Raw genomic sequence first — 13,196 nt, forward strand, 5'->3', positions numbered from 1 at the left:
TATAAATAAATATATATTTATATATATATATAATATTAAGGTCTCTATATTATCTCATATAACCACATGGTAACACAGAGAAATAATCATGATTCTCAAAATACTTTGGTTTCTCAAAGTAAATAAACAGACTCACACTACTTATTAAATCTAGCATATAATGTATTTATTTCTTCACTTAGTAGTTAACAGACTTTAATAAATACTAGAGAGAAACCTATTTTTTTCTGTAAATACAACACAGAAATGAAAATAGGTAATAAATATTCTAATTTAACTAGGTAGTAGAAAATAGTTATTTAAAAAATAAAATGAAAAATGAACTCACAGTGTAAATCCTCTGGAAATGACTTCAGTTTCTTGAATGAGACGTAAAGCTTTTCTCACAAGGTTAGTAAAACCTCGGCTATCTGTTGCTATATCTTCCAAATAGACACTGTATTTTTTTAAAGTTACTTGTAGTTTTGCTGTCCTCCATAATCGCAAAGCTCTTATGATCAGATAAACAAATACAATCACTCCCCATACCAGCCAGGAAGATAAAATCCACCAAGTGGGAAGCATAACAAGCAAACTAATGAAGGCAAATACCACTGAGACATCCCTGGAACAGAGAAACAAAGAAAATGATATCCATCAGTCCAGAGAAAGATGAGTTTCTCTAGTTAGAATTTATGTTTTCTAAAACAGATAAAATGCTAGCTTCTCTATAAACTATGGCTTTATAAAATATGACATTTAAAAAAATAACATGAAACAGTTAAAAAATATCTAGTACCACTATCTAGTTGCTAGATACCACTGTCTAAAGCTAGTAAGTTTAGGTGGTAGATATAAATAGGTGTCTTCTGATATGTACTCTTTAACCTAATAACAATTACAGATTTTAAAATCTGATTTTATAAGTATAAAAGTAAAAAGCTTTAATTTTTACTAGTTTTTAATACTAAAAACCTTATCAGCTATATTCCAATACAAAATAAAAGTTAAAAAAATAACTAAAAATGTTTCATATTTGGAGATATTATGTGGTCTTTTTTCCCAAAATCGGACTCTAATTATTTGTGCGAAAACATATAATATCTCAAAAAACTATTAGCATTTTTCCAATTAGAAATAATATATACTTTGAGTAATTGCTTTGAATAAAGTCATCTAATTTTAAGTTATCATTACAATTCTGGAATATACATATTTACCGCAGACCATAATATGGACAAGCTTTGTACTTTTATACTGCTTTAAGTGAAATCAAAAGACGTATGATATTTTTAAATTTAGTCCAATTACAAACCTACAAATTTCTTTCAAGCAGTGAAGGCTTTGATGAAAATGTTTAAATATAAGAAGGCAAATACAGGGGAGTTATATCTAAGGATATCCAAGAAACATCATCATTAACACTTGAAGATAGTTACAGTCAAATTATAAAGAAAATAACACATAAGAATATTTAATAAATATTTGCCTGCCAAAATCTCCCTTGGAATTCTTTGCTGTTAGGCAATATTGGTAATATCATAGTAAAATCTGATCATATACTTTTATATATTTATAGCAAACCTATAAAGGATTTATAGGCCTCAGACTTGCTTAATCACCTTTGTGGTCAAAGGAATACAAAGTTGTAAAATTTCTGAAACCTATGATTCCTTAGCAGCTCCTTAAGTTCTTAAATTTTTAAATGGTAAGATGCTGTACACTTCATCATGACAGTATCTGAATAACTACACATTTGGAAAACACTATATATGGCTGCTGCTGCTGCTGCTGCTGCTAAGTTGCTTCAGTCGTGTTCGACTCTATGCGAGCCCATAGACTCCTTGTTACAAAATGAAGCATTTGTCCACATGACAGGAAAGACAGATAAATTCAGAACACTGAGGCCAATGAATGTAACTGCCCATATAACTTGAATAGTTTGAGCAATAATTTAGTTCATTTAATAAACTCATACTTTAATAGAAAGAGGATATTAACAGTTCTGAAGATATAATTCCTTATTACTATACATATATATATTTCTTTTTTAATAGATGATGGCCCAGGACTTGTGCATTAAACACAAATACTTCAAGTGGTTGACAAGTTTTAAGACAATTTGAATTGTCTATGTTCCCTATGATCTCATCTCACCTAACAAAGTAGGAATTGACTGTTTATCTCCATGTCTCATACTCTCCTGGGTGTCTCTACAATGTAATTATTATATAATCTATTAAGGGTAAGAAACGTGAAGAACTGGCTAGGACTTCATGCACACGTGTATAAGAGAGATTCTTTTTTGGCGTATGTTAATCCTGCTTGTTGGGCTGTTATACACAGAACTAATTACACTGAGTTGCAAGTACATAATAGTCAAACTGGATGTTTTTTCCCACTTTCATTTTAAATAGTATTTTGTTAGAAGGTATCCTTTTTTTTAAAAAAAACCTCTGGCATATCATTATATTAATTACAATGCTAAAATGTTTATAATGCCTTTATCATGGAGAGGATGATGACAGACTTCCTCTACTAATACTCTAAATGTAAACAAAGGATAGATGTTTTCTAGACAGTACCAAATATTAGGGGTTGCCAGGGAGCAAAGTGTTGGAAGGTGTCCATTTTCCTGTTGTTGAGGTTGCCCTGCAGACAGGATACTGGGATCAAGCAGCTCAATCAGCTCCACATCCTCTTGTAACAGGACTTCCTGTTGCAGGATAGTATGGAGTGAATCAAGTCGGAATCCAATATCCTTGCCATTGAAAGACCAAAGAGAGGAATTAATACACACATAATTTTGTATTAAATATTAAGCTCCTACCATGTTAATAAAACTAGAGGTGTTTATTTTCAGTATAGACTACAAGAAGAAGAAACAATAGTCAATTTTCAGTATGATGTACAGGGTTATATTTTTACAGTAAATATGAAACAAACAAAAAAACAGAGGTAGACATCATCGAGCTGCATATTGAGTGAAATATGTATTTTTTACAGATTAATAAACCTGTTAAGCCTAATTAATTAAACGGCTGCAAAACAACAAGGAAAATATAATCCTCTAATAGATATGCTGTCCCTAGATACTGTAACAATATAGCCAACATCTAAGAATAACATCAGCAGGATCAAGGCTTTCTAAAAATGAAATATTCGAATATTAAAAAAATACATCATTAAGGAATATAATACAAAATGGCCCTAATGTGTGCATAGCATTTTATAGCTTACAAAATGCTTTCACATATACTAGCTCATTTTTTCCTCCCTCTTTCCCTTTTATCCATCTATCAAGGAATATCTCCTAACATACCAGGCAACATGCTTGACACCAAAAACACAAAAAAATACACAAGACATACAAGTCTTTACTCTTAGAGAGTTCAGAGTTTAAAGGAGAGGGCTGAAAGGTAAGCAGTTACAATATAAAGTGCAGACAAGTGTGACGAGGTATAACTAAGTTATTATGAAAACGACATTGAGGGAATAAACCGGCAACAAAGAGAAAGTAAAAGAGCCTAAGCTTAGTTTTAAAGAATACACAAGAACTGACCAGATGAAAGAGTTGGAAGAGTGGGATGAGACAGAATGAAAGCAAGCCTCTTCTAGTTTGGGGACCTGTAAGTGACCAATATTAGTTTTGGGCAGAGTATACCTGGTGGAGAGATGAGAGATGAAGCAGCAATGTTAGAGCAGTTCTCACAGTAACCCTGTCATGTACGTTATCATTTTCTGTCCATTCTATAGAGGAAAAAATGAAGCCCAAAGAAACCAAGTAACTTTCCAGAATTCTGATTTTAAATCATATGTCTTTGGTAGTTAGTTGATTCTGCTTCCCTGAATATAGTCTTCTCTATCAGAAAATTTAAATTTTTATTTTGCATCCGATTCAAGAATAGAATGAAAAAAAAAAAAGAATAGAATGATCCTGTTGTATGATAAAAAATAAAAGAGAACTTTCAATGGACAAGACCTGTAGCAATCAAAGTAAAATCAGTTAGGTCTAGGGTTTCCTCTTCTTAGTTAATCATTCCCACACCACAGACTGTAGCCCGAGCTCATCATGAGGACTTAAGCAAGAAGGCAGTGATCCACATACTACAGGTACATATCCTCTTGATCATGGGTTGTACACATCACTTTTAGAGAAGAATGTTTTTAATATGAAGCCTATTTGGATATATTTCTTATCAATAACAATAATAAAAAAGAATCTCAGTGGAATGCTGATCTTCTGTTTAGCCCAATATGGATTTTACCATCTACTGATATACCCTGGACATACCTCTGCAGCACTTTTATGGCTCATGTTTGAATTACTGCTTCCTCTCATTTACAATCCTAACATTAGGAACTACTCAATTTTTTGACATTCCATCCCACTTTCATAAACAGAGAACAGCACGACTTACTTTATACTACTGTTGAGGGTGGGAAGGGGGACAGGGGCTGCAGAATATCAACAGCAGGTGGGCAATGGGAGGCAGGGAGGGCAGTGGGTGGGACAGGGTAGCTTTTCAAATAATCTTTGAAATAAATCTTCATGTATGCCTTATAATTTGGTTTTGATTACCCCATCAGACAGGATCATATTCAGATGTAAATATTAAAAATAAAACTTTTGCTACAAAAACTTGAAAGCAGGCCTTTTATGAGACTTCTATGTACTTATATATGGGTAAGTTTAAAAGAAGCCTAATTAAATGAAGGCCAACACTGACAGAGAGGGGGAAGCTATTAACATAGGTGGGAGCTATTCCTCTACACAGGCTCTCTTATGGACCTGCTGCTTCATCAGGAACTCACTTTCTTCAACACCACTCCTTGGCACCAGATCTGCTTTGGGGATAAAGCTTCCCCCTAACCAGTGTGATCCGAGGTAATACTGATAGTACTGGTGCTCTGTGCTGGGGGGAAGTGGACTATGTGAACTTTGGCTTACCCTCAACAAGTCTTAGTGTCAAGACTTAGTGCCTGGGTTTACAGCCTGGTCCCACAACTTAAGCAAGTTAATTTTTCTGTTCAGTTTCCTCATCTGCAAAGAGGACAATAATAGTATCCACTTCATAGGGTTGCTGTAAGGATTAAATAAGTCAGTATTTATAAACTGCTAAGAGTATCCAGTGCCCAGTAAGTACTATGTAAGTGTTAGCTCCTAGTGTTTTTAGTACATATGAAATACTTAAAAGTACAATAAAGAAAACCATGTATAATATAAAAACTTACAGTACATAGCACACATAATTATTACAAGGTTGTTGTAGAAAAGAGATCCAACAGGCTGTAGGTTCTGAGAAAGGTCCTGAGGAAGAGCTAGAACTGCTTATTGAAAAGATTCCAATCATAGAAAAATGGAACACAATTCACAGTATATACATATATATATATATATATATATAAAAATACATATAAAATAGTACATATAGAGAGACTAGGCAAGGAATAAACAAAAAGGAAGACTATACTGGGCTGATGAAATACTGGTGCATAAAACTGGAAAGGCAGATTAAGGCCAAATTATGCAAACACTTTCATGCCTGTCAAAGTGATGAACTGGACTTGACTTGGTAGGCAGTAGGTATCTTTTTAGAAATTAAACAGGGAAACAGCATGAGAAGGTAACTTAGGAAGAATACTGCCTGGATGGAATGAAGAGTATGAGAAGCACTGCTAAAGAATAAAGAGATTTCTATTGTGGCCCCTAGGGATGAAGAAAACATATTCATGTGTCAATATACTTCAATGATCTTACACACTTTTAAATATATAGTGCTATTTAATTAAGCTGATGAGGATCAGGTGAGATAACTTCTGGGCAAGCACTTTATAGGCTAAAAAGTGCTAAGAGAGTGCCAATACCACTAGTATCATAGTTGCTATAAATTTTTTTTTAAATCTTTAAGAAGAAAAGTACTACCTTAATGAAAATGAACAATAATAAAATGTCCAGATATCATGGAGCAATTGCCAGTATCTTTATAAAAGGAAAGAGGGACTCATTCAATATCTGTATAGCTAACAAAATTTTAAATATTTTATAATCAAGAGAAAAAAGTCAAGCAACTTCATGCCACATGCCAACTGGGCAATTCTTTATTCTATTGTATGTACTTCCTAAAATTCTCCATAATCTAGGCACAAAAGAGATGCATACAAAAGCTGGCACTTTAAAGTGAAACATGACGTGAAGCATGTGGTCAGTGACAAAGATCCAAGAATGAAAAGATCAGGACTATGCACACTATGATTAAACCAAGAAAAATGTATATGCACCCATATACCTTACCATGGGGCTTCCCTCATGGCTCAGCAAAGAATGAGCCATGTAAAGAATCTGCCTGCAGTGCAGGAGACGCGGGTTCGATCCAGGGGTAGGGAAGATCCCCTGTAGGAGGCCATAGCAACCCACTCCAGAATTATTACCGGGAGAACCCCATGGACAGAGGAGCCTGGTGGGCTACAGTCCAGGAGGTCACAGAGATTCAGACAAGACTGAAGAGACCAAGCATGTACCTTACCACAGTTCTAATATCACTGAAGAATGAAGATGGCTCCACCTGGATAGAGACGATATTCTACGTAGATGAAAAGATACTTCATTGACATTCTCAAAACACCTATGGAGATGAACCCTAAACAGAGAACCTGCCCAAACGGATTGCTAAAAAGGTAATTTTAGTCAGTAAAAACAACACACAAACTAGAGAGGTGGTACACTATAACGGAAAGAGCCTGGGCTTTGAAACCAGGAGTCTTGGGTTCAAATTCTGACTCACTTTCTAGCTGAACATTTTTGAACAACTCTCTTCATGAGTATTCTTAACCAAACTGAAATATCTGAACCTCAGGCTTTCCAAATGGTAAACCATACTGAACCTTATATGGTGTTTAGATCACCAAATCAAAATGAGAAAGCACTTTGTAAACATCCCTTATCAAATGATAATTTACAAGAATAATAATTAAATTATCATCTTAAGGTCATAGGCCAGCAGAAGATTCTGAAATGTGCTTACTTGTGAGAGAATTTTATTTTTTTAAACTATACTACCTATTATTAATATTAGGATGTAAAAACGTTGAGGCACTCCTTGGGGCTCAGAGATTAAGCAAGTCTTTGGGAAATTCTCTGATTTATCAATCCCAGAAGACTATATTTTATATAAGAAGTTGTCAGAGAATGGTGCGCTTTCCTGGTGGCTCAGACGGTAAAGAGTCTGCCTGCAATGCAGGAGACCTGAGTTTGATTCCTGGGTTTGGAAGATCCCCTGGAGGAGGGCATGGCAACCCACTCCAGTATTCTTGCCTGGAGAATCCCCATGGACTGTAGCCCGCCAGGCTCCTCTGTCCATGGGGTAGCAAAGAGTCAGACGCAACTGAGTGACTAAGCACACAGCACAGAGAATGGTAAATGAATGATAAATAAATTAGGGAGGAACCACACTCTTGATTTTGCCCAAACTTTGTAATCAAAGGCTGTGGAATAGAGATAATCAAGTTCCTAATGAAAAGAGGGAAGATCCCACTAATGGATCTATTTTCTAACTCACTGAGAGGAATACCTGTCATTGGAGGAAGATGGCAGCAGGACATGAATAATCTAACAAATAGGTCTTCAATAACTATCAGAATATCCTATTCTCAGTAGCTAACAACCTCTTAGAAGATCTATGAAATACTACTGAGTCCATATGCAAAGATACCCAGTTACTGAAGAATCTCCTTTTTCTTTTTCCTTAGGTGATACAAACTTTTTTAACACTTCACGAAGTGGATACTCTCCTTTTAGAGAACAGCCCAGAATTTCTAATTAAAATTAGTCACTGCCCAAATCAATGGCAAAACAAATTTGGATTCATTGATTTTTCTCATTGGAAAAGAAACTGGAGTCCTGAAAAGTGACCAAAAAGTAAAGTGAACACTTACCAACTTGTGAAGTAAGTCATCATTCTTATTGGACTGAGCCAAAATCCAACTCTTGATGGTTTCAGCCACTTTTAACAGGATGCCTTGCTGAAGGAGATGAATGACATTGTGCAAGATTATTAAACCACACCTAAACATCAGAAAAACTTCAAATAACCTACTTCTAATTAATCACATTTTTTTAATCAGAAAAAGAAAGTTAAAATTATCTAGGTTGTATTATTGGAGAAGGCAATGGCACCCCACTCCAGTACTCTTGCCTGGAAAATCCCATGGATGGAGGAGCCTGGTAGGCTATAGTCAATGGGGTCGCTAAGAGTCAGACACGACTGAGCGACTTCACTTTCACTTTTCACTTTCATTCACTGGAGAAGGAAATGGCAACCCACTCCAGTGTTCTTGCCTGGAGAATCCCAAGGATGGGGGAGCCTGGTGGGCTTCCGTCTCTGGGGTCGCACAGAGTCGGACACGACTGAAGTGACAGCAGAAGCAGCAGCAGCAGGTTGTATTATATGCTGTATAATATGCTTTGCTAGTATGTCTCAGTCTCCTTCTTGATCCCGAATTTAATCGTATATCAGAATCACCTGGAGATTTTAGCTAGGAACATACTCCCAGGCTCCCCAACTAAATTCAGATTCAGTGAGTCTGGAATGAGACCTGGAAACCTTATCTTGGGTACACTATGTATTAATACTACCTATGTCAACATGATGATGATATGGGTATTTTAAAACGAAAACCAAGTGCTCCAAGTTCTCAAATATTAAGAACATTTCATTCTACAATATTAAAGCAGAAATTTATTTTAACAATTTTAGAATAACTGTCTCATATTGAAATGTGTTATATTATTGAATCAATCAAAAATTCAGTTTACCTTATTAGCTCATTTCCTGAGCAGGCCAGTAAATGGAGTTTACATTCACTGAGTGACTATAATATTCCAGGTACTGAAAAAGGGTTACGGGAACAAAGATGAATATACATAACTGCTGTTTTCAAGAACTTAGAAGAGACAGTACAAATAGTTACAAATTAATGTAAAATCTGGGCTTCCCTGATAGCTCAGTTGGTAAAGAATCCATCTGCAATGCAGGAGATCCTAGTTCAGTTCCTGGGTCGGGAAGATCTGCTGGAGAAGGGATAGGCTACCTGCTCCAGTGTTCTTGGGCTTCCCTTGTGGCTCAGCTGGTAAAGAATCTGCAGTACAAGATTCTGTAATGCAGGAGACCTGGGTTCAATCCCTGGGTTGGGAAGATCCCCTGTAGCAAGGGAAAGGCTACCCACTCCAGTATTCTGGCCTAGAAAATTCCATGGACTGTATAGTTCAGGGGTCACAAAGAGTCAGCCACGACTGAGCGACTTGCACACTTTCTTTCACAATGTAAAATCTGGAGAAGTGTAGGAGGAAGGAAGTCAAGAGGAACTAACACTGGAGCTAAGCCCAGGCAAGGGACAAAGATGAGTACAGGAGGGAGCCATGGAAGCATTTGTCCTGCAGACAGTGGCAGCTAAGAGTTTGGGCTGGCAAAGAGCCAAGGGAAGAACAGAAGAGCAATGAAGTTTAAAAAGTACACTGAGATAGATTTTAAAAGACTGTGGTCTTAATAATTTTGAATTTATCCTATAGACTATGAGGACTCATGGAAGGTTAATACAGGGAAGTGAAACAATAAAAATCTGCATGTTAGAAAAATAACTGGCAAACAGAGCAGTGGCTGTACTAGCAAGGAATGAGTGTAGCCAAGAAGCATGATTAGGAGGGTACATAATAGTCCGGCTAAATAATGATAAAAGCTTGCACTAGGGTAGTAAAAACAGCAATAACTAAGGATTAGATTTTAGAAAGAAGTTGAAGTCACTTACTGACCAAATCAATGTTAGAGTGTGGGAAACTGTAAGATAAATGGAGAGGGTAGTAATTTGGGAATACAGAAAAATATTTTGTTTCAGGGGTGCTGAGAAAAAAAGCTCTGCTCTAGGGATGTTGAATATGAGTTTCCTGGAGCACAGGCAGATGGAAATGTCTAACAAGTATCTGGAACTCAGTGAAAATGGAGAATAGACAAAAAACGCCAGTGAGGGCAAGAAAGTAGATGAGATAGCTCAGAAAAAAAGAGACCAAGCAGAGGACTGATGCTAAAACTTTACGGAAGGAATGTTTAAGAATAATCCCAGGAAAAGAAACCAGAAAAATATACAGAGAATGAATATTCATGATGAGAATACCAATACAGAATACTCAGTAAGTATCTAACAATCACATTTTCTAAAAAAAAGTCTAAAAATGGTGACTGTTTCATCATGAACTCATACAGAAAATTTGCTTTGCTTTCCAAAGGAAATAACTGAAACTTCATCACTTGAACAGAATCTGGGGGGCAATTCTAAAAATATATCCCCTAAAAAGGAACAAGAAATCTTTTTAAAATATAGCTGCCCCAGATTTATATAGAAAAAATTCATTTTAGAGAGATGTACCTTACGCAGTTGAAATGTATAACATGAAGATTAAACGAACTTTCTGGATATGTGGTAATTTTGAAAAACACTTTCTGGCTATGCTTTTAACTGCTCCTCAATTTCTGAGAGGATGAACTTTAAACTCTTATTTATTTATAAACTAATAACAATATTTCTAAATGTAAAAATACTGTCATAAGTGAAAAGAATTAAACACTTATAAAACCCAAGTTTACACACACACACACACACACACACACACACACACGAGGTCAATGTCCATCTCCAGCCCCAACACTATCCCTGACCCATCCTTTGTCTTTTGTTGCCAAGTAATCTCAAATTCAAATTTTAATCTATGAATAATCTTTTAGATATATCTTTAGGTTTTGCTTTTAAAACTTTCCCCAGAGGTGCTTGTATTTGAAAGGAACAAGGAGAAGAAAGGACTTAGGTAGGGAGGACTCTCAGCACTGGTTCTGGCCTGTGTGCTCTCACTCCCTTAACTCCTTCCTCGTGAGAGTTAGCTAAAAAAACACCGCTTCCCTGGTGTTTACTCTGCTGTTGCCTTTGGGTCCAGCTTGGTTACTTCACATTTTAGAGTTTTTTCCTAAGAAGAACAAAAGGAAAGATCCTTCCCTTTCTATCTTACAGAGTAAATGATTAACTGAAAACTTTAAAATCTTCCTCCCAAAAGTAACTGACTCCTATACTAAAACACTGATTAAACTAGAATGCTCAAGAAATAAGGTAATCTAGTTATATTTTTTTCTGTTAGAATTCTTTTTGTTAAAACTGAAATGTACTGGAATATTTTCTTATTTTAGTAAATACAATAATAGAGCACAAATCAATTTAGTGAACCTAATTATTGGTGGCTTCTTCTAGTACCTCAGCCTCCCAATGCTGTATATCAACTACGAAATACTTACTATATAAAAATATATGATACTGCAGATATAAAGGGCAGCAGAAATTGAGGTAAATATACTTACTCCATTAATATCTTTGAAATAATTTATTAAATATAAATTTGCTTTCTCTTAAAAAAATCTAAAGAAAAAAATTCTAGTTATTGTAGGATCCTATAGTTGGGCTCCCATTAGGTATTAATTTTTATCTTTTCGTTTTTTTTTCCTGGTTCACTCTAAGTAACTTCAATATTTAAATAAGCAATATATTTTGATCCTCAATCATATTAATTTCAATTCATTATACAAATTACCTATGAGATAGTCCAAAATACCAAGGATTCATGTTTATCTGAACAGATATATACCACTGATGAAATAAAAATTAAAGTCTTAACCAGTGCAGGGGAAGAACATGGAGGTGCCAATAAGGTATTTTTTGGTAAGGATAAGGCTAAAGGCAATTTAAATAATCAGTAAAAGACAAAAGACTGAGTCACAGAGAATGAAGACACCTTCTTACTTTTGGCAGGGCTCTCGCAGGAGGCTTTTGCTGTCCCTCTGTCACTGCGCTTTTTTCTGCTTTTGGTGACAGAGAAGAACATACTTCAAAGTCTGTGTGTCCCAGATCCTGTAAGTACTGGTAAAGTGGAGAATTCTGAAAGAGATATAAAATAAATTTCAAGATAATTACTACAGTTGACCTTTTAACAACGTGGGTTTGAACGACAGGGCTCCACTTTGATGATTTTCAAAAATAAGTACACACTACAGCACTAGCACTGCATATGGAGGGGTGGCTGAAGCCCAGGGAGAGGAACTGAGCGTAGGGAGGGCTGCCTGTGTGGTTATACGCGGGTGGTGCCTCAACCCCCCTATATTTCAAAGGTCAACTATTTCAAAAGTTTTAGAGACCAAATTCAACATTATGACAAGTATGCCCAAACTGAATTATTTACACAACGCCACTTAACATCAAAAGAAAAAAAAAATCAACAAACAATTCAGCAGGGTTAAAACTCAAAGGAAAAACTAAATAAAATAGACATTCTTTGAGTGCCAGCAAGAAAAAATGAATTTAGGAGTATAAATAGATTTAAGCAATTTTTGTCCAAATTTTTGTAGTATTAGAATAAATCGCTTCAAAATAGCTAATCCTGGCTAAATATAGCTCCAAAAAGGGCTCACAGTGAAAAATAGTTATTACTTGAAGCCAAGGAGCAATGATTATAACTGTATCAATTATAAATTTATCATACAATCATACTGATTAAGTCAATCAGGCACAGATGAGTATTACGTATCATTTGTCAGCACTGAAAACAAACTTAAAAAACCAAGAAAGTTACCAAAATAAGCTTACATACAAGCATATGGCAAATAAGAGACAGTGCAGGTTAAGAACAAAAACTGTGGAGCCAGACTATTTGGATTTAGATCCCAACATTGCCTCCTACCAGCTTGGTAACCCAAGGCGATTTATAATCTTTCTATGCTTGGGCTGTCTAATCTAAAAACAGATATAATAATTAATACCTAAACCATGGGGTTCTAGGACTAAATAAATATAAAGCATTTGGAGTAGTCCCTGCTGCTGCTGCTGCTAAGTCTCTTCAGTCGTGTCCGACTCTGTGCGATCCCATGGACGGCAGACCACCAGGCTCCCCAGTCCCTGGGATTCTCCAGGCAAGAACACTGGAGTGGGTTGCCATTTCCTTCTCCAGTGAATGAAAGTGAAAAGTGAAAGTGAAATCGCTCAATTGTGTTCGACTCTTCGCGACCCCATGGACTGCAGCCCACCAGGCTCCTCTGTCCATGGGATTTTCCAGGCAAGAGTACTGGAGTGGGGTGCCATTGCCTTCTCCAGAGTAGTCCCTAGCACACAGTAATTGTTCAATCTACACC

At 36.0% G+C, this 13,196-nt stretch overlaps 1 protein-coding gene across 6 annotated transcripts in view; it reads right to left on the minus strand.

The window, feature by feature from the left end:
• Positions 1–13,196, minus strand: part of VEZT (vezatin, adherens junctions transmembrane protein) — an 81,320-nt gene that overhangs the window by 41,977 nt on the left and 26,147 nt on the right. The window contains exons 1-6 of one of the 6 annotated variants that reach the window (XM_010858002.1): positions 11,815–11,902; positions 8,795–8,867; positions 7,915–8,001; positions 6,502–6,545; positions 2,565–2,740; positions 329–604 (exon numbers count right to left, since the gene is read on the minus strand). In XM_010858002.1, the coding sequence (XP_010856304.1) occupies positions 329–564 (236 nt within the window). In that variant the 5' untranslated portion in view covers positions 565–604; positions 2,565–2,740; positions 6,502–6,545; ... (1 more) ...; positions 8,795–8,867; positions 11,815–11,902. Of the gene's footprint in view, positions 1–328; positions 605–2,564; positions 2,741–4,930; positions 6,341–6,501; positions 6,606–7,914; positions 8,002–8,794; positions 8,868–11,814; positions 11,950–13,196 lie in introns of those variants that run through there. The other 5 variants (XM_010858001.1, XM_010858000.1, XM_010857999.1 and 2 more) reach the window with 5 other exon arrangements.

Source organism: Bison bison, unplaced genomic scaffold (genome assembly GCF_000754665.1).
Source record: "Bison bison bison isolate TAMUID 2011002044 unplaced genomic scaffold, Bison_UMD1.0 scf7180017864383, whole genome shotgun sequence".
NCBI lineage: Eukaryota > Metazoa > Chordata > Mammalia > Artiodactyla > Bovidae > Bison > Bison bison.